The 22,233-nt window shown below is 41.4% G+C and overlaps 1 protein-coding gene across 7 annotated transcripts in view; it reads left to right on the plus strand.

The window, feature by feature from the left end:
- Positions 1–22,233, plus strand: part of LOC129859267 (zinc finger CCHC domain-containing protein 2-like) — a 68,369-nt gene that overhangs the window by 3,298 nt on the left and 42,838 nt on the right. For 5 of the 7 annotated variants that reach the window (XM_055928815.1, XM_055928818.1, XM_055928817.1 and 2 more), the window contains exons 2-3: positions 15,411–15,549; positions 15,741–15,811. The exons of the other annotated variants lie outside the window; for them this stretch is intronic. In XM_055928815.1, coding sequence (XP_055784790.1) covers positions 15,411–15,549; positions 15,741–15,811 — 210 coding nt within the window. The remainder of the gene's footprint in view (positions 1–15,410; positions 15,550–15,740; positions 15,812–22,233) is intronic. 7 annotated transcript variants of the gene reach the window in all.

The raw sequence follows: 22,233 nt of genomic DNA on the forward strand, positions 1-22,233 counted from the left end.
CACTTATTTTAACTTAATACATCAATAAAATCAATTTAGCCTCAAATAAATAATGCAACATGTTCAATTTGGATTAAATAATGCAAAAACAAAGTGTTGGAGAAGAAAGTAAAAGTGCAATATGTGCCATGTAAAAAAGCTAACGTTTAAGTTCCTTGCTCAGAACATGAGAACATATGAAAGCTGGTGGTTCCTTTTAACATGAGTCTTCAATATTCCCAGGTAAGAAGTTTTAGATTGTAGTTGTTATAGGACTATTTCTCTCTATACGATTTGCATTTCATGTATCTTTGACTATTGGATGATCTTATAGGCACTTTAGTATTGACAGTGTAACAGTAAAGCTTCCATCCCTCTCCTCACCCCTACCTGGACTCAAACAAGGAACACATCGACAACAGCCACCCTCGAAGCAGCGTTACCAATGCAGAGCAAGGGGAACTACTACTCCAAGTCTCAGAGCGAGTGACATTTGAAATGCTATTAGCGCGCACCCCGCTAACAAGCTAGCCATTTCACATCGGTTACACCAGCCTAATCTCGGGAGTTGATAGGCTTCAAGTCATAAACAGCTCAATGCTTGAAGCACAGCGAAGAGCTGCTGGCAAAACGCACGAAAGTGCTGTTTGAATGAATGCTTACGAGCCTGCTGGTGCCTACCACCACTCAGTCAGACTGCTCTATCAAATAATAGACTTAATTATAGCATAACACACAGAAATACGAGCCTTAGGTCATTAATATGGTCGAATCCGGAAACTATCATCTCGAAAACAAGACGTTTATTCTTTCAGTGAAATATGGAACCGTTCCGTATTTTATCTAACGGGTGGCATCCCTAAGTCTAAATATTCCTGTTACATTGCACAACCTTCAATGTTATGTCATAATTACGTAGAATTCTGGCAAATTAGGCAGCCCAAACTGTTGCATATACACTGACTCTGCGTGCAATGAACGCAAGAGAAGTGACACAATTTTACCTGGTTAATATTGCCTGCTAACCTGGATTTCTTTTAGCTAAATATGCAGGTTTAAAAATATATACTTCTGTGTATTGATTTTAAGAAATGCATTGATGTTTATGGTTAGGTACAGTCGTGCAACGATTGTGCTTTTTTCACAAATGCGCTTTTGTTAAATCACCCCCTTGTTTGGCGAAGTTGGCTGTCTTTGTTGGGAAGAAATAGTCTTCACAGTTCACAACGAGTCATGTTAGCAGGCAATATTAACTAAATATGCAGGTTGAAAAATATATACTTGTGTATTGATTTTAAGAAAGGCATTGATGTTAATGGTTAGGTACACATTGAAGCAACGACAGTCCTTTTTCGCGAATACGCACCGCATCGATTATATGCAACGCAGGACCCGCTAGATAAACTAGTAATATCATCAACCACATGTAGTTAACTAGTGATTATGATTGATTGATTGTTTTTTATGAGATAAGTTTAATGCTAGCTAGCAACTTACCTTGGCTTCTTACTGCATTCGCGTAACAGGCAGTCTCCTCGTGGAGTGCAATGTAAGCAGGTGGTTAGAGGGTTGGACTAGGTAACTGTAAGGTTGCAAGATTGAATCCCCGAGCTGACAAGGTAAAAATCTGTCATTCTGCCCCTGAACAAGGCAGTTAACCCACCGTTCCTAGGCCGTCATTGAAAATAAGAATGTGTTCTTAACTGACTTGCCTAGTTAAATAAAGGATAAATAAAGGTGTAAAAAAAAATTGGGGGGCCAAATCGGTGTCCAAAAATACAGATTTCCGATTGTTATGAAAACTTGAAATCGGCACTAATTAATCGGCCATTCCGATTAATCGGTCGACCTCTAGTTGAGACAGTAATGTAGCTATCTTGTTATTTGAGCTGTAGACTCTTACCGGTGTATGGATTATGATAATTCACGGCAGGCTGAAACACTTTTTTGTTTTGTTTTATTCCTTCCCACTCCGCTTCAACCAGTCCAGACTGCTTTAGCCACAGAAGACAGAGCTGTGTCGATACCAGCAGCTGTAGTCAGGACAACACTGGTATTGAAAGCTGTAGCAATACTTTGTATGTAGTCCATGATGAAAATAATAGTAAATCCAATGGATCTTTCAAATGTCCGTGGTAGGAGAGAGCAGGATGTGCCGTTTGACATTAAAACCTTGAGTGACAGAATGGGCTCTCTGTCTCGTGATTGTCCCAGCCCCCTCATTATTTCAGGCAAGATAGGCAAGATTCTGTAAATTCTCTGTGTCTAAAGAGCTTAGCGATTTCACATTTCATTAATATTTCAGATTACATACGATTTTGTTAAGGCACATAAAAGTTCACATGTTCAAGAAGGCATTTCTGCAACCATTTCTTTAAAAAAAAAAGATTAAATATTATTATTTTTTAAATTACGTTCAAATGCGTCTCTTGTGAAGTAGACGTGCGACATATACCCAGCTTTGTGTAATGGGTCACGTTTATGCTATCCAAACAAGTTCACAAATAAAATACATCTTTTTGATACCTCGTTTGGGGATTTCAAAGACACAAATTTGTTTGAACTCCTAGAAAGTGATCGGGGAGCTAATGGGGATAGATGCCGTAAAGAGATTAGTGTAATGCAGACCGTGGGGATAGAAGAAAGCTGGATTGGCGCACATTAAACAAATCTGATCTAACAAAGTGGATATTTGTCAAATCCGTCATGATTGATGTTTTGTAACAGGCCCACAATGTGGTTACTAAAATCCCATTTGGATATATTTGGCTGTTTTCTCTGCATAATATTTAGAAGTTACACCTTTTCAGGTTTAGAAAAAGTGACTGCTAACTTCCATTCGAATAAGCTGGTAGCATAGCTAGCATACAGAAATCGGTTATGGTAGTCAGTCGCTTTTAACTGTAATGCAGTTGATTGATGAAATGAGCATGTATTGGGGTCTACATCCATACAAGCATTATACTCCGATTTGTACCTTAACTTTTCTGAACCACCCATCCCGGATCCGGGATAATTGTCATCAGAAACGCTGACTAGCATAGCCTAGCCTAGTGCCACAGGTATATAATATAATATAATTTCATGAAATCACAAGTGCAATATTGCAAAACACTGCTTAGCCTTTTGTTAATCCATCTGTCGTCTCAGATTTTGAAATTATGCTTTACAGCGAAAGCAATACAAGCGTTTGTGTAAGTTTATTGATCGCTCGACAATAGATAGATAGATAGACTTGAAGTCATAAACAGCCCAATGCTTGAAGCACAGCGAGGAGCTGCTGGCAAACGCAGGAAAGTGCTGTTTGAATGAATGCTTATGAGCCTGCTGCTGCCTACCACAGCTCAGTCAGACTGCTCTATCAAATATCAAATCATAGACTTAATTATGATAAAATAAACACACAGAAATATGAGCCTTAGGTCATTAATATGGTCAAATCTGGGAACTATAATTTCGAAGACAAAACGTTTATTCTTTCAGTGAATTACGGAACCGTTCCGTATTTCATAGAACGGGTAGCATCCCTAAGTCTAAATATTGCTGTTACATTGCACAACCTTCAATGTTATGTCATAACTATGTAAAATTCTGGTAAATTAATTACGGTCTTTGTTAGTAAGAAATGGTCTTCACACAGTTTGCAATTAGCCAGGTGGCCCAAACTGCTGCATATACCCTGACGCTGCTTGCACAGAACGCAAAAGAAGTGACACAATTTCACTAGTTAAAATAAATTCATGTTAGCAGGCAATATTAACGAAATATGCAGGTTTTAAAAAAACATATACTTGTGTATTGATTTCAAGAAAGGCATTGATATTTATGGTTAGGTACACATTGGTGCAACGACAGTGCTTTTTTTAACATGCACAAATTAACATGCACCGCATTGATTATATGCAACGCAGGACAAGCTAGATAAACTAGTAATATCATCAACCATGTGTAGTTAACTAGTAATTATGTTAAGATTGATTGTTTTTTATAAGATAAGTTTAATGCTAGCTAGCAGCTTACCTTGGCTCCTTGCTGCACTCGCGTAACAAGTGGTCAGCCTGCCACGCAGTCTCCTCGTGGAGTACAATGTAATCGGCGTCTAAAAATGCAGATTGCCAATTGCTATGAAAACTTGAAATTGGCCCTAATTAATCGGCCATGCCGATTTAATCGTTCGACCTCTAGTAGGTGACCAACATAACACCAGGTGGTGGTGTGTTGGACACAGTCACTCATATAGAGCTTGTCTGCAGTCCTGATATCTGTAACTCTTAGCTTACCTGTGTAATATTGACATAAGCTCAGAGAAACTTGTTTTGCGAACATGGGCCTGTTTTATCAATTGCTGGGCTGATAATTGGGCAGTTTATTACCTCTGTCAAATGAATATGTAGTTTAAAGTAGTGTGTATTTGATGTTCTATTTGCAATAAAGATGGTGACGCTACAATAATACACATTTACAATAGATCTATATCTGAAAATATATACAGCCTGATTGTAACGATCGTCTACTTCGTCCTCCTCAGACGAGGAGAGGCGAGAAGGATCAGAGGACCAATGCGCAGCGTGAATGTTTGACATACTGATTTAATTAAAATGATAGACGAAACACGAAAACACTTTAACAGACTACAAAACAAATAAACGATGTAGACAGACCTGACTTGAGAACTTACAAACTACAAGAACGCACGAACAGGAACAGACTACATACACAAACGACAAACGAAACAGTCCCGTGTGGTAGACATACAGACACGAAGACAACCACCCACAACAAACAATGTGAAAACAACCTACCTATATATGGTTCTCAATCAGAGGAAAACGTCAACCACCTGCCTCTGATTGAGAGCCATACAAGGTCAATTAACACTGACACTTAACATAACACACCCACCCAGCTCACGTCCTGACCCACTAAACACAACTATACAAAAGGAAAACAAGGTCAGGAACGTGACACTGATGATATACATACATTATTTTAAGAACGGGATAGTGTAAAGTCCTTTATTCAACTGAAGAGGATGAATTAGGCTGTTTGAGAATGTTTGAATCCTTAGAACCCTGCATACTCATTGTTTTAAGTACAATAGACCAACATAGCTACTGTAGTAGGGAAAAGCTGTGGGCTGGAAAACCTTGGTAGAACATGGGTAGAGTAGGCATTGTGGTGCTCAGGCTTCAGACCAATGTATATACTTCTCACTTAAAACATTTGTTTTTTATATTTACACCGGAAGGTGATTATGCAACATTATTATACAATATTATAATACAGGATAACACAGCAATACATGTAAAGTAAAAATACACAATAATGGCAACATAAATAATGTAGTTATTAGTATGTATTTAATATTAACATCTGATATTCCAGAGGGGAAACGAAAAAACCTTTTAAGGATTTGGGAATGTCACCTAAAATGACATACCCAAATCTAACAGCCTGTAGCTAAGGACCTGAAGCAAGGATATGCATTTTCTTGATATCAGTTGAAAGGAAACACTTTAAAGTGTGTGGAAATTGAAAACAATGTTGGAGAATATAACACATTAGAGCTGGTAAAAGATAATACAAAGAAAAAACATGTGTCTTCTATCAAAAAAACATACTCGTCTTTGAAATGCAAGAGAAGGCCATTATATCACCATTATAGGCCATTATACCCAGTTCCTACATTTGAATATAAAAATTGATTTTATCAAACAAAACTATGCTACATTTTGTCTCTGGGACCCTCAAGATGACAAATCAGAGCAAGATTACTGAATGTAAGTACATGATTTACCTTCAGAGGTGAATGTATCAAACCAGTTGCCATAATAAAAGTTTTGTTGTTGTGCACTCTCCTCAAACAATACTGTAATAGCTACTGTAAATTGTGCAGTTAGATCAACAAACATTTAAGCTTTCTGCCCATATAAGACATGTCTATGTCCTGGGAAATGTTCTTGTTACTTACAATGTAATGCTAATCACATTAGCGCACGTTATCTCAACTGTCCCGTGGGGGCACACTGACCCCGTAGAGGTTAACAAAACAATCGAGCAATCTCGCTCCTGGAGAATACACAAATATTCAACATGACTAGAGTATGTATGGAGTAATGTTAGCTAAAGTTATTGTTAGATGAGCAATGCCCATTGCATGTATTATACATTAGCAGTTTCCCAAAGTTTTTTGGTGATTATGAACTTTACTTAGCTAGCTGTGCTTTGTGGAAGGATGTGGGGGATATTGTCAACATTGAGTTGTGCCAGTGCACGATCTGTCCATGCAGCTAATGTTTCAGCCTTGTTGGCTTGTAGCTAGCTTTCTAATGTTAGTTGGCTAGCTAACTGGCAATAGCAACCAAAGACATTCACTATCGTATTTGTGCTTATTTGTTTGTGCTTTGATGACACGACCATGTCAAGGCCAACAGTTTACACTGATGACTTCAGCCATGTGAAAAACCTTCCATAGCAAAATATAGCTAGCTTCCTTTGCTTGTAGCTCTCATCCGACTGGTGTTAGCTAGCTACTCTTGCTGTTGCTGCGCAACCCATGTGCTTTGGTCCGGTTTTAGAAATCGTTGAGATTCGACTGAAAATATGTTAGCATTGTCATAAATTCTACAAAAAGGTAGCAAATCGTTTTGAGCACTTGAGAGCGATACGTTCTATTCAAACTGTTGCTCCTACTAACTTATTCTGAACGAAAGGTGGCAAGTCTAATGGTCACTTTGTGGATGCTGTAGGCTCGTTCTGATCCAACGACTAGATATTGAGCTAGGTCAAGGCAAGAAATTGTGTTTTTCCCCAATGCTAACGAACCTGTTAAAAATATGGTACGTGGTTCTCTGTATCAGCCGGACGGCTCATGACGAGGCGGAGAGTGTGTTTACCCCCAAGTTGATTTGCAAATTTTCATTGACATTGGTGTCTTATTGGCTTAGATATGATGGTGGAAGATTTTAATTTAAAATTGAACTTCAACCAATGCCATACTATTGGGGGGGCTAACACCCCGACAATAATGAGTATTATATCCCAATATCTTACAATAGGCTGAAAGAGTATGGCTAGTTCTCAATGGTTGACATTTGACAGATGGGGGAAGAAGATGCAGTATTTGTTCAAATGAATCAGCTTTTGCACCAACGGTTAGTAACAAGCACTCTTCCTTTTGAAATACAGTATTTTCTTTGTGGCTTATGAATTGGTCCATCCATTGATGGACCTAAGTAAGGCTGCGCATCTCATTTGGTCTTTTAGAGTGTGTGAAATCTTCATGGAAATATCCATAATTCTCGCTAGGTGTGGAAAATCCCCACTCAAAAGTGCTCGAACATACTTGTGGAATAGACACTGGCTGGAATGCACTTTTAACCAATCAGCATTCAGGATTAGACCCACCCGTTGTATAACAGCCGCTATGCCCTACGCTAGGCATTTAATAGTGTTACAGGGGACTGGTTGTCATCTCTTCCTATGCAAAAGGCCACCATGGAATCAACCCCCCCAAATACACTTGCTCGTCTTTACGGGCATTTCACAAAGAGTTATGTGCTGTGCTGCGTGCGAGGTATTTGGCCCTGTGGCCTACTGCACTGCAGGTCTGGCGACTCTACAGGGAGAAGGAAGTTATGTCCGAGTGTGGGGCTCAAAACCATGCTGGAAGCCAAGTGCTTGAAACCAACTGAGCATTAGGTGACTGACTGCAGAATATAGGATACGGGGAGGCCAGCCAGGGTCTCAGTTTGTTGACAGAGATGGATTTCCTTCTTGGGGTGCTGCATCTTAACAGGGTGTCCTCTCTTCTCCTTGTCTACTCGCCGTTACTGATTTAAACAAGCTATTTGGCCAGGTGAAAGCAAATTCCTTATGACTTTATACTGATTCAGGCCTATATTTGTATTGGAGTGGTACTTGTCACTGTGTAGGCTATGAAAAAGGATCAATAACAGACACATCCATGATTTTATTTGCTCCGTACTTTGAATAGGCTATATACTGAACACTTCTGTGACAACCTGTGGTCACGTCCTATTTCCACTTGTGTTTCTAGTATAGTTTTAATACAGTTCTGCGTTGGGCAATCATCCATGTTGACTGTAGTGTTGTTGACCCACTTGTCCACTGAAATAGTTAAATCTCTATGTGTGCCTGATGTCGTATTTAGCCACTTGGAGAAAGAGAGGTTGAAGCCAGCAGCACGCAACCTCACAACTCGGATTTACTTACACTCTCATAGCCAGCAATTATGATCTGAAGAACAGCTACTCGCGCTCAAGTGAAATGGCGTGAGGTTTAAATGTGTTGTTATAGCAAACACTGTCCCAATCCACCCTCTCCACCCCCGCAGTTTACCAGCAAAGAAGAGAGTTCAGTCACTCTTAGCCTAGAGTGACCACAATTGGACCTCTCAATTCCTAGGACTTTACTAATGAGGCACTTGCTCAAGTACTGGCCTTTTTTTGTTGTTGCCTAGGCTACACCAGGTGGAATTGCTTGGGTATGAGGGTGAATCTCCAACATGTGTTGCTGTGTCCAATGTATAGGACAGGGAGGATAGTGGTAGCATAAAAGTTGCAAATCTGATGTCGAAGAGACGAAAATCTTACTTCACATACTTGGGTTATTTTCTAACTGAGTAAATCCATTTGAATGAATTTACATTTTTTACAGCGTCCCGTTTTGATTTCAACAAAACTTCCCATATATCTTTGCCCAGGGAAGAAGTGGTCAGAAAGTGACTTTTTGGACCAGAATGTCAATACATTTAGGAGATTCTCAATGTTGACCCATTTAGCATACCATACCATGAGACATCCATGTCTTCATCATTGAAAAATATAAATAGTTTGATATAATTTGAAAGCCTACAAACAGGGTTGTCAAACTATTTTATAACAAAAATAAATAAATAATAGCCTTTTTTTTAACCTTTTAACGTCAATTATCTATCACGTCAATTCTATTTTTTTCATATTCACATGTTGTAGCTTAGACCCTACTTTACATCACCTGAGGTTTTTGTGGTGTGCCCGCCATTGGTTGAGAGACAACGTGCTCTTGAATACAGGGTGGATGTCATTTTAATAACAGAAATAGAATGACCTATCCCTCCAGACCACTGTAATTTAGCTGGTACACCATTGACATTTAACTTGAATTTACATTTTTACATTTACGTCATTTAGCAGACGCTCTTATCCAGAGCGACTTACAAATTGGAAAGTTTTTACTTCTAATTACTACCACAAAGATGGTGGCCGGTCCAACCACTGTTGAATATGAACTTAAATGCTCATGTCTATTCTATGATCTATATTTATATGATTTCAATAGGTTTCCTATGGAGGGTTGACAGTATAATTTAAACCACGGATATTCCCATTCAATTCAACATTCTCTGATGTGTGGTCCAGAGGAGGCTGGTTGGAGGAGCTATAGGAGGACGGGGTCATTGGTATGGCATAAATGGAACCGAGTCAGACGTGGTTTCCATATGTTTGTTTGATACCGTTCCAATGATTCCATGCAAGCCATTACAATGAGCTCGTCCTCCTATAGCTCCTCCCACCAACCTCCACTGGTGTGGACCTCCAACCGTCTTTGTGGCGCCATTTGAAAGTAGAAATTTCTATTTTAGTCCATTTATCACCAAAAACATGACACTCGCCCTGTATTCAAGATCATGTTGTCTCAACCGATTGCGGTCACAACACAAAAACCTCAGATGTAAAGTAGGTGAATATGAAAAAATATGAGCTTATGCATTTTTACATACTTTTTTTTAACCTTAAACGTGAATTATGAAATAGTCTGACAACCTTGTTTGTAAGCTTTTAAATGTTATCAATCTCAACCATTTAATTTCTAGTGATGAAGACATGGGTATCTCATGTTATGGTGGCGTATGCAAAATAGGTCAACTTTGAGCACCTTTATCTCTTGAATGTTTTGGCATCTTGGTCCAAAAAGTCACTTTGAGTACTTCTACAATGGGCAAACATTTATGGAAAGTTTTGTTCATATCAAAAGGGGTGCTATCAAAAAGTAATAGGATTTCAAGTGGATTTCCCCAACTGTAAGCAGGCTCCTAGAGAGACTCCCTCTGCAGTTCAACATGCAGTTCATTACATCAATGTCCACTGAACCATGTTGGATGAAAAAGAGTGATGTCCACTGACTAACCCGTTCCAGAAATAGCCCTTGATGACCTCATGGTGAATCACCTCTCTCCACCGCAGCAGCAGCAGATGTCGAGTTAATGCCAAATGAAATCAGAGCTCCCATTTGTAAGGCCAGTTGTTGTTCCTGGACCATGTCAAATGTAAAGAGGGAGGAAACACTTCAAACCAGCAGACGCTGATGTGGTCGCGGTGTTGTTTGGCATCATTCAAGTGCCACTGATATAGGACCAAGGCTATCCATCTATTGAATGCTATGGTTGGTTTTCCCCTGGTATATTTGAAGCATACAGGACTAGGCTTTTGCTATTATCATATAAGCCCTAGTACCAGTTCTCCAGTAGCACTACTGTATCTGTCCCCTCTCTCTCCTCTGGCTCTGAGGGGCTTGTGTTGCATTGATATGCCAGGGCTGAACTGTGTTCTGTTCTCCCATGACCTTCAGCGGTGGCATAACTGTCAGTCTGTTTGTCAGCTCTGCCTCCTAGCTGATAGCCAGGGACCAAAGCCCTGACCCCTTCTCATGGGCTGCAAGCAGGGCGTGTGTGCGTGCATAAAGAGATCTCTGGGAATTGATGCAGCAAAACCCATTGTCAATTATGAATATGTAAATGCTAATTGATTCTATCAAGGATGTAATGAAGTACATTAATGTGGTGTTTAGGGTTGCTCATTTTGGGGAATATTCAGAGGTGGAAACTTTCCGTGAGAATATATGGGAATTAATGGAAATAAATGCAAATTGATATTAATACCATTTAAATGTAGATGTTTTTTGCATTGGATATATTTACCATATCATATGGAGACAGAAACATACACCTTTTACCTTGTCATAAGTAGACATCATTGCAAATGATTAGAGCCTTCCAATAGAAATATAAGAACTATTTACTTACGAATTGAACTTTTAATTAAATGAGTTGACTCTTCACATGGGATGATTTCACTGAACAACAAGAAAGGGAATATTGAATGATCCCCAGTGATCCATCGCATCTCCCAAAAATGTTTTCAGCGTACATCTGTAAAATGATAACCAAAGCTTTAGTTTCTAGGCTGTCTTCCCCTCATGCTTCCATGTCTTCTCCCTGGACCTCCTCAATGTCCACCTCTTCAACATAAGATTCTGAGGCCTCATCTTCACTGTCACTTTCTAACCTTGTTGAGGATGGCTGGTTGTCAGGCTCAAAAAGCATAAAATGGATGGCCACCAATTTTTCAACCCTTGTATTGGTCAGCCTGTTGCGTGCTTTGGTGTGTTTGTTCCCAAACAAGGACCAGTTGTGCTCTGAGGCGGCTGATGTTGGTGGGATTTGGAGGATGATGGAGGCAACAGGGGAGAGAGCCTCAGATCCACAAAGTCCCTTCCACCAAGTGGCTGATGCGATATGTTGGCAACGACTGCCATATTGCATCTCCATCCCAAAGCCCTTGCTTGGAAGTGTACTTCGTCCAGACTGCCAAGAACCTTGCCCTCATCCAGGCGAGACACGGTAGTGATGACACCATAGGCCTTGTTGATCTCTGCACCAGACAGGATGCCAGACAGGATTGCCAGCATACTTAGGGTCCAACATGTACACTGCGGCGTGTATGTGTTTCAGTTAGAAGTCTTCACGCTTTTTGATGTATTTCAGAACTGCAGTTTCCTCTGCTTGGAGCAACAGTGAAGTGGGCAAGGCAGTATGGATTTCTTCTCTTACATCTGCAAGCAGAGACTGAACATCAGACAGGATGGCATTGTCTCCATCAATCCGTGCAATGGCTACTGCTATAGGTTTCAGGAGTTTTAGGCTGCTTACCACTCTCTCCCAAAATACATCATCCAGGAGGATCCTCTCGACAGACTGTGATATGGCCATTTCTTGGAGAGACTCCTTCCCCTCCAGGAGACTGTCAAACATGATGACAACACCACCTCAACGGGTGTTGCTGGGCAGCTTCAATGTGGTGCTCTTATTCTTCTCACTTTGCTTGGTGAGGTAGATTGCTGCTATAACTTGATGACCCTTCACATACCTAAGCATTTCCTTGGTTCTCTTGTAGAGTGTATCCATTGTTTTCCGTGCCATGATGTCCTTGAGGAGCAGATTCATGCAGAAGCAGCACAGCCAATGGGTGTGATGTGAGGGTAGGACTCCTCCACTTTAGACCAAGCAGCCTTCATGTTCGCAGCATTGTCTTTCACCAGTGCAAATATCTGCTGTGGTCCAAGGTCATTGATGACTGCTTTCAGCTCATCTGCAATGTAGAGACCGGTGTGTCTGTTGTCCCTTGTGTCTGTGCTCTTGTAGAATACTGGTTGAGGGGTGGAGATTATGTATTTAATTATTCTTTGCCCACGAACATTTGACAACCCATCAGAGATGATTGCAATACAGTCTGCTTTCTCTATGATTTGTTTGACCTTCAGTTGAACTCTGTTGAACTCTGCATCCAGCAAATTAGTAGATAAAGCATGTCTGGTTGGAGAGGTGTATGCTGGGTGAAGAACATTCAGAAATCACTTCCAATACACATTGCCTGTGAGAATCAGAGGTGAACCAGTTACATATACAGGTCGAGCAAGACATTCATCAGCATTTCTCTGACTACGTTCCTCCATTGAGTCAAAAAAACTTCTGATTCCAGAAGAACCATGAGCTGTTGCTATCGATAAGGTGTCTGATTCATAATTTTCACCTTGAGTAGAAGTAGAGGGACTTTTGTCAGAGGTTGCTTGTTGTGAGCGCTGAGGGAACTTTATTTACTTAGCCAGATGATTCTGCATCTTTGTTTGCATTCTTCACATATGATTTGGCACAGTATTTGAAAATGTGCACAGCTTTTCCTTCTACGTTAGCTGCAGTGAAATGTCTTCACTCATCAGATAGTGCCCGTGGCATTTTCCTGTAAAGATTAGAACATTTTAATTAAAAAAAATAAATAAATACAATTCCATGTACAGATAAATAGTTAAGCAGTTAGATTAAACAACTCCTTTGTAAGATACATGTTTTAAAATGAAACCTGTATGGAAACAGGTGAATTAACACTCCTCAGTTAGCAGGCTCAAGCTAGCTAAAACTAGCAGAAATTGTTGACAAGTTAGAAATGATTTAAACACACTTTGCTGTAGGATACTATTTACTAGTTAACAAAAAATCAGGTATGTCATAAAATACACTGCTCAAAAAAATAAAGGGAACACTTAAACAACACAATGTAACTCCAAGTCAATCACACTTCTGTGAAATCAAACTGTCCAATTAGGAAGCAACACTGATTGACAATAAATTTCACATGCTGTTGTGCAAATGGAATAGACAAAAGGTGGAAATTATAGGCAATTAGCAAGACACCCCCAAAAAAGGAGTGATTCTGCAGGTGGTGACCACAGACAACTTCTCAGTTCCTATGCTTCCTGGCTGATGTTTTGGTCACTTTTGAATGCTGGCGGTGCTTTCACTCTAGTGGTAGCATGAGATGGAGTCTACAACCCACACAAGTGGCCCAGGTAGTGCAGCTCATCCAGGATGGCACATCAATGCGAGCTGTGGCAAGAAGGTTTGCTGTGTCTGTCAGCATAGTGTCCAGAGCATGGAGGCGCTACCAGGAGACAGGCCAGTACATCAGGAGACGTGGAGGAGGCCGTAGGAGGGCAACAACCCAGCAGCAGGACCGCTACCTCCGCCTTTGTGCCAGGAGGTGCACTGCCAGAGCCCTGCAAAATGACCTCCAGCAGGCCACAAATGTGCATGTGTCTGCTCAAACGGTCAGGAACAGACTCCATGAGGGTGGTATGAGGGCCCGACGTCCACAGGTGGGGGTTGTGCTTACAGCCCAGCACCGTGCAGGACGTTTTGGCATTTGCCAGAGAACACCAAGATTGGCAAATTCGGCACTGGCGCCCTGTGCTTTTCACAGATGAAAGCAGGTTCACACTGAGCACATGTGACAGACGTGACAGAGTCTGGAGACGCCGTGGAGAACGTTCTGCTGCCTGCAACATCCTCCAGCATGACCGGTTTGGCGGTGGGTCAGTCATTGTGTGGGGTGGCATTTCTTTGTGGGGCCGCACAGCCCTCCATGTGCTCGCCAGAGGTAGCCTGACTGCCATTAGGTACCGAGATGAGATCCTTAGACCCCTTGTGAGACCATATGCTGACACATGCACATTTGTGGCCTGCTGGAGATCATTTTGCAGGGCTCTGGCAGTGCACCTCCTGGCACAAAGGCGGAGGTAGCGGTCCTGCTGCTGGGTTGTTGCCCTCCTACGGCCTTCTCCACGTCTCCTGATGTACTGGCCTGTCTCCTGGTAGCGCCTCCATGCTCTGGACACTACGCTGACAGACACAGCAAACCTTCTTGCCACAGCTCGCATTGATGTGCCATCCTGGATTAGCTGCACTACCTGAGCCACTTGTGTGGGTTGTAGACTCCGTCTCATGCTACCACTAGAGTGAGAGCACCGCCAGCATTAAAGTGACCAAAACATCAGCCAGGAAGCATAGGAACTGAGAAGTGGTCTGTGGTCACCACCTGTAGAATCACTCCTTTTTTGGGGGTGTCTTGCTAAGCAGTGAATATTCACCCCACCCAGTATTGTAATCAAAACTTACCAGAAAGCATGTAGTCCTTGGCTCAGAGAGTGTAGTGGTGTGGGCTCAATAGCATCTCATTAGTGTGCAAGATCTTGAGAATCAGCTGCACATGTGATGGAAGAATGCACTGTGCATGCAGAGGGTTGCAATTCCATTGAATTGGGGATAGTTTAACCAAAAATATGCCACAATACCTAGAATTGCCTTGTGTATCACACAAAAAAGGTTAATTGTTATAAGCTAACTTTTCTTGATGAATTTAAGCAAAATTCCCCAAATTCCCGGGCTTAACTTCCCATGGAAATATTCTGGAAATATACCGGAAAGTTTCCAACCCTTTGCAACCCTAGCTGTGTGAGTGTTTGGTGGAGGGCTGGCTGCTGTATGTCTCATCCCAGACGCAAGTGTTCAAAGACCAACTTATGAACAACGGCATGGGTCCCTGAAGGACAAAAGCACCACTGCAACAATGGCACAGGCGGCAACATTTTAGTATTCGACCAGATAGCCGCTCGCTCACACCTGACAGATGTTCTGGGAGCTTGATAGTTTGATTCATCTTGGTGACCTTGCTGTGTGGGATGTCATCTTTTGATTGCCTGAGTGCAGCTGTGATGTTGAAAGCTTTCTACTCACTAGCCCCTTTGTGTTCCGACAGCACAACAAGGCCCAGAAAGCAGAGGAGCATGGCCCAGCAGCAGTCACCATCGAGGCCAGTCTGGGTGAGAGGACCCAGGCACAGGGACAGGCTCGCCACGCCAGCCAGACACCCCCCAGCAGAAGGGCCCAAAGGGAAGGTAAGCCAGTGAAAAACACACAAGTGTATACACACACACCGACCTCCACGGTATTACAAATCCCTCACAGTCAATTGGGAAGAAAATTACAACTGTATGCACAGCCCCATATATTTAAACTATTATTACTGTGAAGTAGTTCCAATAAGACTGTACAGTATGTGCTAATCCTCTTCCCTCTCTCCTCACAGCCGTGCATGTAGAGAAGATCGTGTTGAAGGGGATCTCACGGAGGAGGATAGACAGGGAATACAATTTTGTGGTATGTTCTCAGTCATTGCAGGGTATTAAACTTACCTTTTCCACTGGTCCCACTGATGCTACCAGTGATTTGGTTGCACCAATTTTCTCATATTAAAAAAAAAAAAAAAAAAAAACATGATCATTGATAATGACCTGGCCTGTGTCCCATAATGTGCCTGCATTCCATACGCAATGCCCTTGTGTTCTTACGTTGATTTGGATAGATTTACAGCAAAGAAAAGAAAGTGAAAAATGTATTTATTGCAGATTTCAAAGTACCATGTATTATTTTCTGCTAAATCCTCTAGAGGATAAAATTTTAGAAAACGATACCACAACAAACAAAAAATATATAGAATATCCAATGTTTAATTTTTTTCATCTATGTCTACAACAATGCTTAAACCACATCAGGGAACAATTTGAGGTCTGGAAAAAACCTGAGAAATGTAGATTTTGTTTTCTGTAGTTACCCTTTAATTAAGGTGTACCCTTTAACAGCCAGACTGTTGTTTGACTAACTGTGTTTCTGTAGCCATAGCTGGCGCGAGAGTTTCAAGTTTGGGGAAGCAAATTTTCGCCATAAAAATTCACCTTTATAATAAAGGATCACCGCATTTGCAGACTTCTGTAAGATTTCCTAATGTGATGAGTATATTGGATAGTCGTAATTTAGGCTAATAATATAACTCAATCACTGTTTGCAAAAAAGACTTCAGTGCATGCTTGAGCATGTAGATATGTTTCTTGGCCTTTGATAAACACATTTCATTCAATTCTACTACACTATATGACTGGAGACATTAGCAGAATCTTTTTTAATATGACTAAATTACAGGGTAGCCTATTCTGCTAACACTGACAAACAGATCAATAAAAACGACATTGTCTGATCCATTTAAGTAAAAATACTTTAAAGTACTACTTTAGTATTTTTGGGGGGTATCTGTACTTTACTTTACTATTTATATTTTTGACACCTTTTACTTCCTGAAGAACTACATTCCTAAAGAAAATAATGTACTTTTCACTCCATACATTTTCCCTGACACCCAAAAGTACTCATTTTGAATGCTTAGCAGGACAAGAAAATGGTCCAATTCACACACATTTTACTGGATGACTTTTACTTGAGTAATTTTCTATTAAGGTATCTTTACTTTTACTTGAGTCATTTTCTATTAAGGTATCTTTACTTTTACTTGAGTCATTTTCTATTAAGGTATCTTTACTTTTACTCAAGTATGACAATTACGTACTTTTTCCACCACTGTAATTCTGCCAGGTAGGCATAGGCTACTTTGTAGTTCACTTTTAATTGCATTTCCATTGACCCGAAGACAGTTAGGCTATCATTAGCATTGCTAACAGCTACACAAAGTGGTAGACATACAGTCAGGTCCATAAGTATTTGGACAGTCACACAATTTGCATCATTTTGGTTCTGTACGCCACCACAATGGATTTGAAAGGAAACATAGCCCCCCCCTCACCACCACCAATTTTAGGGGCTCAAAAGTAATTGGACAAACTAACAATCAAAAATTCAATTGTGAGTTTTGATACTTGGTTACAAATCCTTTGCAGTCGATGACTGCCTGAAGTCTGGAACCCATAGACATCACCAGATGTTGGGTTTCTTCCCTAGTGATGCTCTGCCAGGCCATTACTGCAGCTGTCTTCAGTTCCTGCTTGTTGGATTCAAGTCAGGTGATTGACTTGGTCATTGCAGAACATTCCACTTCGTTGCCTTAAAAAGTATTGCATTGCTTTAGCAGTATGCTTCAGGTCATTGTCCATCTGCACTGTGAAGCGCCGTCCAATGAGTTTTGAAGCATTTGGTTGAATCTAAAGGAGATAAAATAGGCCTAACCACTTCAGAATTCATTCTGCTGCTTTTTTCAGCAGTCACATCATCAATAAATACAAGGTGAAGTAGTTCCATTGGCAGCCATACACCCCCAAGCCATAACGCTACCTCCACCATTCTTCACAGAGGAGGTGGTATGCTTCGGATAATAGATTTTTTTATTTCACCTTTATTTAACCAGGTAGGCCAGTTGAGATTAAGTTCTCATTTACAACTGCGACCTGGCCAGGATAAAGCAAAGCAGTGCGACAAAAACAACAGAGTTACACATGGGATCAACAAACATAGTCAATAACACAATAGAAATCTGTATACAGTGTGTGCAAATGAAGTAAGGAGGTAAGGCAATAAATAGACCAATAGTGGCGAAGTAATTACAATTTAGCAATTTACACTGGAGTGATATGTGCCGACGAGGATGTGCAAGTAGAAATACTGGTGTGCAAAAGAGCAGAAAAACAAATATGGGGATGAGGTAGGTAGTTGGTTGGATGGGCTATTTACAGATGGGCTGTGTACAGCTGCAGCGATTGGTAAGCTGCTCTGACAGCTAGTTAGTGAGGGAGATAAGTCTCCAACTTCAGTGATTATTGCAATTCGTTCCAGTCATTGGCAGCAGCAGAGAACTGGAAGGAAAGGCGGCCAAAAGAGGTGTTGGCTTTGGGAATGACCAGTGAAATATACCTGCTGGAGCGCGTACTACGGGTGGGTGTTGCTATGCTGACCAGTGAGCTGAGATAAGGCGGAGCTATACCTAGCAAAGACTTATAGATGACCTGGAGACAGTGGGTTTGGCAACGAATATGTAGTGAGGACCAGCCAACGAGAGCATACAGGTCACAGTGGTGGGTAGTATATGGGGCTTTGGTGACAAAACAGATGGCACTGTGATAGACTGCATCCAATTTGCTGAGTAGAGTGTTGGAGGCTAATTTGTAAATTACATCTCTGAAGTCAAGGATCGGTAGGATAGTCCGTTTTACGAGAGTAAGTTTGGCAGCATGAGTGAAGGAGGATTTGTTGCGAAATAGGAAGCTGATTCTAGATTTAACTTTGGATTGGAGATGCTTAATGTGAGCATGGAAGGAGAGTTTACAGTCTAGCCAGACACCTAGGTATTTATAGTTGTCCACATATTCTAAGTCATAAGCGTGCTTCTACACCTGCATTGCTTGCTGTTTGGGGTTTTAGGCTGGGTTTCTGTACAGCACTTTGAGATATTAGCTGATGTACGAAGGGCTATATAAAATAAACTTGATTTGAAGAGCATGCATTTCGTTTTACTAGCATTTAAGAGCAGTTGGAGGCCACGGAAGGAGTGTTGTATGGCGTTGAAGCTCGTCTGGAGGTTAGTTAACACAGTGTCCAGAAAAGGGCCAGATGTATACAGAATGGTGTCATCTGCGTAGAGGTGGATCAAAGAATCACCCGCAGCAAGAGCGACATCATTGATATATACAGAGAAAAGAGTCGGCCCGAGAATTGAACCCTGTGGCACCCCCGTAGAGACTGCCAGAGGTCCGGACAACAGGCCCTCCGATTTGACATACTGAACTCTATCTGAGAAGTAGTTAGTGAACCAGGCGAAGCAGTCGTTAGAGAAACCAAGGCTGTTGAGTCTGCTGATAAGAATACGGTGAGCGGTTCCTTCCCTTCTCCATACTCTTCTCTTCCCATCATTCTGGTACAAGTTAATCTTTATCTAATTTGTAGCTGTGCTAGATAGCTAAAATAATAATAACTTTGTCAATGTCCAAATATTTATGGACCTGACTGTATTAGGCAATCCCGGGCAATTGTTTGTTTCCTCTTCAGAAAGTTGGTTTATTTTTCGGTCAATTGCACATTACTGTTTGAATAAATCATGAAATGAAAACATTTAAAAAGGTAATTGTGAACCAAAAACTAACGTGTCCGGGTAAAAAAAAAAATCTTTCTGTGTTGCATTGCCAAGTCAAGCGGTCGCAAATACGACTGTTTTGGTCGAGGTATCGAACCTTGCATTGCTTGTGGAACAGGCAGTGCAGTGGAGTTTCCTGTGAGCGTGTCCTGTGCCAGTGGCATTTGACAGCATGATTCGAGAAGTATTGGCCATAGAGGTCACTACTCCAGGAAAAAGAAGAACTGAGGAAGGAGAGGGGAGGGGAAAGGGGTGTTACAGGAAATATTTTCTCCAACTCTTCCCTTCGCCTCCTGAAATATTGAAAGAAATTCCTATCCCTTTTTTTATTTACATATTTACTTTCTTCTCTTTTCCCCCTCCGACTCTCTCACCCTCCTCCGTGTAGATTTTATTTTAAAGTAGTGCAATCTCTTGGGGTAAACATCCTGTAGTGTGACTTAAAGAGAGCAATACATACTCTACACCAGGGAGAGAGGGGGGAGGTCATGAGCAGATAAGCTCCCACATTTTTCAGCATGTTTAAAAAAAAAAATGAAATAAAAAATAGATTTAGAGTAAACAAACTTGGATTTTTTGGCAGGGACATATACTGTACAGTATGCTACCCTAAACAACATAATCTTCACTCCAAATCAAAACTCCAAACCTACAACCTGATTTTGGATGGAATTACCTGGAATGCCTCCTATACCCAATGATTATTATTCTCAAACTATACAGCAAACAAACAGAAACCTGAAAACACCATCCAACCAGGAACTGAGTGAGTAATGCTTAGTCTGAAGCATTTTCTAAACTTTTAAAAGCCAAGAATAAAAATAAATTTATATATTTTACTTTATAAGGGCTGAATGCTAAGGCTACCAAGCTTGCTAGGACAAAGAGATACAACTTCAATTAGCACTGACGTGTGAAGGGAGAGGTGTCAAAGCCCTTGAGCCTAACAAATGGCAGGCTACCCCACCCAAATCCAGAGGCCTTGAAGCCCCCTCCTGCTGTTCAGAGACCATTCACTGGCATTTTCTAAAAGAAATCTGCCTCCAGAAATAAAAGCTTCTCCCAAGTGAGTGTGACACCTATTCCCGTTGCCTGCTGCACTGCTGCTTGGATTCCACCTGGCGATCTGTTCACCGTCTGCCCTGGTTGTCTCCCCGTCTGGTACAGGCACCCCCACTACACTTCCCCCACCCCTCTCCCGAGCTTTCGCTCGCCTCCAGCACACAGGCACTGTTGGGGCGAGTGACTCTGATCATACAGTGGCTAGCCCCAAGTCATTATGTAAAAAAAAAAAAAAAAATCTTGTGCATTTTGCTATTTGCCTCACGACTCCTGCATGCTTTGTTGACTACGAACTTTCTTTACCCAACCGTGGCACAGACTGTTTGTTCCCACACTCGGGACTCTGACTCTATTGGTTACACAGACTTTTGGCCTTCCATCCCATTCTAACCACCTCTCGCCGGCTTTGTATTCATGTTACCTGATGAAATTGCTGTACAATATGATCTTGTTGCCATCTGATGCACATTCAGATGTCATAAATTAGCACTGCAGAGCTCTCCCTGTCCTATGCCGTGCCTTGATTGTATTACTGTTGATAATACATGGACATTTGCATGTATACCCTGGCCCATCTATTGTTGCTAGCCCCAATTCTGACTTGTGCTCTGATATCTGCTTCACTGATTTCTGCTCTCGTAAAAGCCTGGGTTTCCTGCACGTTAACACTAGAAGCGTATTACCGAAAATGGATCAATTGAAAGTTTGGGTTGGTCATTACTGAGACATGGTTAAGGAAGAGTGTTTTGAATACTGGTTAACTCTTCTGGTGTTAATCTTTTTTCGGAAAGACAGATCTTCCAAAGGTGGGGGAGTGGCAATCTTTACCAAGGATCACCTTCAGTGCTCGGTTGTCTCCACCAAGTCTGTCCCCAAACAATTTGATTAGCTGGTTTTAAGTATTAAAGTTTCAAATAGCTCTTTGTTGACTTTTGCTGGATGCTATCGTCCTCCATCAGCACTGGCCTGCCTGTACCCTACCTGCCCTAAGCTCTCTCCTGGCCCCTTAAACTAAGTCTGAATTTGTCCTGCTATGTGACCTAAATTGGGACATGCTTAAACCACCTGACCAAGTCCTAAAGCAATGGGACTCCCTAAATCTTTCTCAGATTATTACCAATCCCGCAAGGTATGACTCCAAACTCCCAGAAAAGGCTACTCTTCTTGATGTTATCCTCACAAATAATCCTGTTAGGTATTAGTCTGGTATTTTCTGTAATGACCTTAGTGATCACTGTTTTACAGCCTGTGTTCGTAATGGCTGCTCAGTGAAACGACCTGTCCTGATTTGTCATAGACGCTTGCTAAAAAACTTTAATGAGCAAGCCTTCCTTCATGAACTGGCTTCTGTAAAATGGTATAGAATCAGCTTGATCCCCTCTGTGGAAGACGCTTGGACCTTCTCTTTTGATATTTTCAGTGGGATTGTTAACAAACACGCCCCCATAAAGAAAAGAGAATTAAAAACAGGTTCAGCACCTGGTTCAACTGTGATCTTGCAGAGTTACTCCACCTCAAGAATTGCATTTGGTGAAAGGCTCGGCACGCGCATTCTCAGGCTGACTGGCTCTCGTTCAGGCAAATGAGAAATAAGTGCATTCAGGCTATC

This window comes from Salvelinus fontinalis, chromosome 7 (assembly GCF_029448725.1).
Source record: "Salvelinus fontinalis isolate EN_2023a chromosome 7, ASM2944872v1, whole genome shotgun sequence".
Lineage (NCBI taxonomy): Eukaryota > Metazoa > Chordata > Actinopteri > Salmoniformes > Salmonidae > Salvelinus > Salvelinus fontinalis.